This window comes from Myxocyprinus asiaticus, chromosome 4 (assembly GCF_019703515.2).
Source record: "Myxocyprinus asiaticus isolate MX2 ecotype Aquarium Trade chromosome 4, UBuf_Myxa_2, whole genome shotgun sequence".
In the NCBI taxonomy this organism is placed as follows: domain Eukaryota; kingdom Metazoa; phylum Chordata; class Actinopteri; order Cypriniformes; family Catostomidae; genus Myxocyprinus; species Myxocyprinus asiaticus.
The window spans coordinates 42,501,335-42,502,789 of record NC_059347.1 but is presented as its reverse complement, the minus strand read 5'-3'; the positions used below and the strand labels follow the sequence as shown (position 1 = coordinate 42,502,789).

Here is a 1,455-nt window from a genome sequence, read left to right as displayed (position 1 = left end):
TGGATGTAAATATTGCTTGTTTGACAGCTCTGTACTACGCGACAACAGCTCCAAGTTGACTGAAACTATGGCAGAAACGGCTCCTGCTCCCGCGGCTGCTCCGGCCAAATCTCCGAAGAAGAAGGCGGCAAAGAAGACGAAAAAGCCTGGACCAAGTGTGTCAGACCTTATCGTGAAGGCAGTTGCAGCTTCTAACGAGCGTAAAGGAGTTTCCCTGGCTGCGCTGAAAAAGGCTTTGGCGGGTGGTGGATATGACGTTGAGAAAAACAACTCTCGCGTCAAGATTGCCTTGAAATCTCTCGTGAAAAAGGGGGCGCTTGTTCAAACTAAAGGCACCGGAGCGTCCGGCTCTTTCAAGGTGAGCAAGAAACCAGAAGCCAAAAAAGCTGCGAAGAAAGTTGTGGCGAAACCGAAGAAGCCCGCCGTGAAGAAAGCAGCGGCCAAGGTGGCTAAGCCGAAGAAGGCAGCAGTGAAGAAAACTGCGGCGAAGAAGGCTCCCAAGAAAGTGAAGAAACCGGCTGCGACCAAGAAAGCCGCCAAAAGCCCGAAGAAGGTGAAGAAACCGGCTGTGAAGAAAGTTGCAAAGAGTCCTAAGAAGGTGAAAGCAGCGAAGCCCAAAGCCGCAAAACCCAAGGCTGCCAAGGCGAAGAAGGCGGCCGCCAAGAAGAAGTAGACTGACAGACTCCACTCCATAAACACAAAGGCTCTTGTAAGAGCCACCCCATCTTCACAAAAGTGCAAATATTTCCAGTGCATGAATGAAGGCTAACGCCTTTTTTGATAGACTGAGAGAATGCTTCCTAAGTGGGATGTGAGACCATGTTTTGAGATGTCTTGTTTGATTCGTATTGCTCTAAATATCACCAGCAGCACAATGCTGTGAAAGACTTTTATCAAGAAAGGTTTCTTATAAACATGTCAGTCTCTACCTCTGTAACGGACTCACAAAGCCGATTACTTAGTGTAGATTTCAATCTTCCAGAGATTAGACAGAAGCGTCCGCTGGTTGGAAAGTGTATACTTCAACATACAAACTCAGTTTGTCTATAGTATATCTTGTGCGTGGATGTGTGCACGTATGACTTGTGAATGAGGATGGGTTTTTATTTTTTATCACTTAATAGATTTATGTTATGTTATATTTTGTATAAGCATATATTCTCTGAGACTTTCCTGTAAATACAGCAATACAGAAGAACATTTCTATAATTTATTAATTGTTGTTGACGGTTTGTTGATGTTTGGAATGTGTAATATACATTCCTTTTGTGAAAATGTTTTTTTTTTTTTTTTTTTTTTCTGTTTGTCCCTATTCATAAACATCTATTTTGTCCAAAAACTGTTTTGGTATAAAAAAATAAATAAATAAATAAATAAAAAAAAATACAGTATCAGAATGATACGAGTACTTCTCTTCAACAATTAGTAATAAATAAATAAATTAATACAAATATA

At 41.2% G+C, this 1,455-nt stretch overlaps 1 protein-coding gene across 1 annotated transcript; it reads left to right on the top strand.

Annotated features, from left to right (window-relative positions):
• LOC127434303 (histone H1-like) lies at window positions 1-1,455 on the top strand. Its single transcript, XM_051686949.1, has one exon. It carries the CDS (start codon window positions 68-70, stop codon window positions 671-673), a length of 606 nt encoding a protein of 201 aa, XP_051542909.1. The 5' UTR covers window positions 1-67; the 3' UTR covers window positions 674-1,455.

Bases quoted from the DNA above. Each gene is read 5' to 3' on its own strand.
- LOC127434303 (XM_051686949.1), top strand. From the start codon at position 68: ATGGCAGAAACGGCTCCTGCTCCCGCGGCTGCTCCGGCCAAATCTCCG.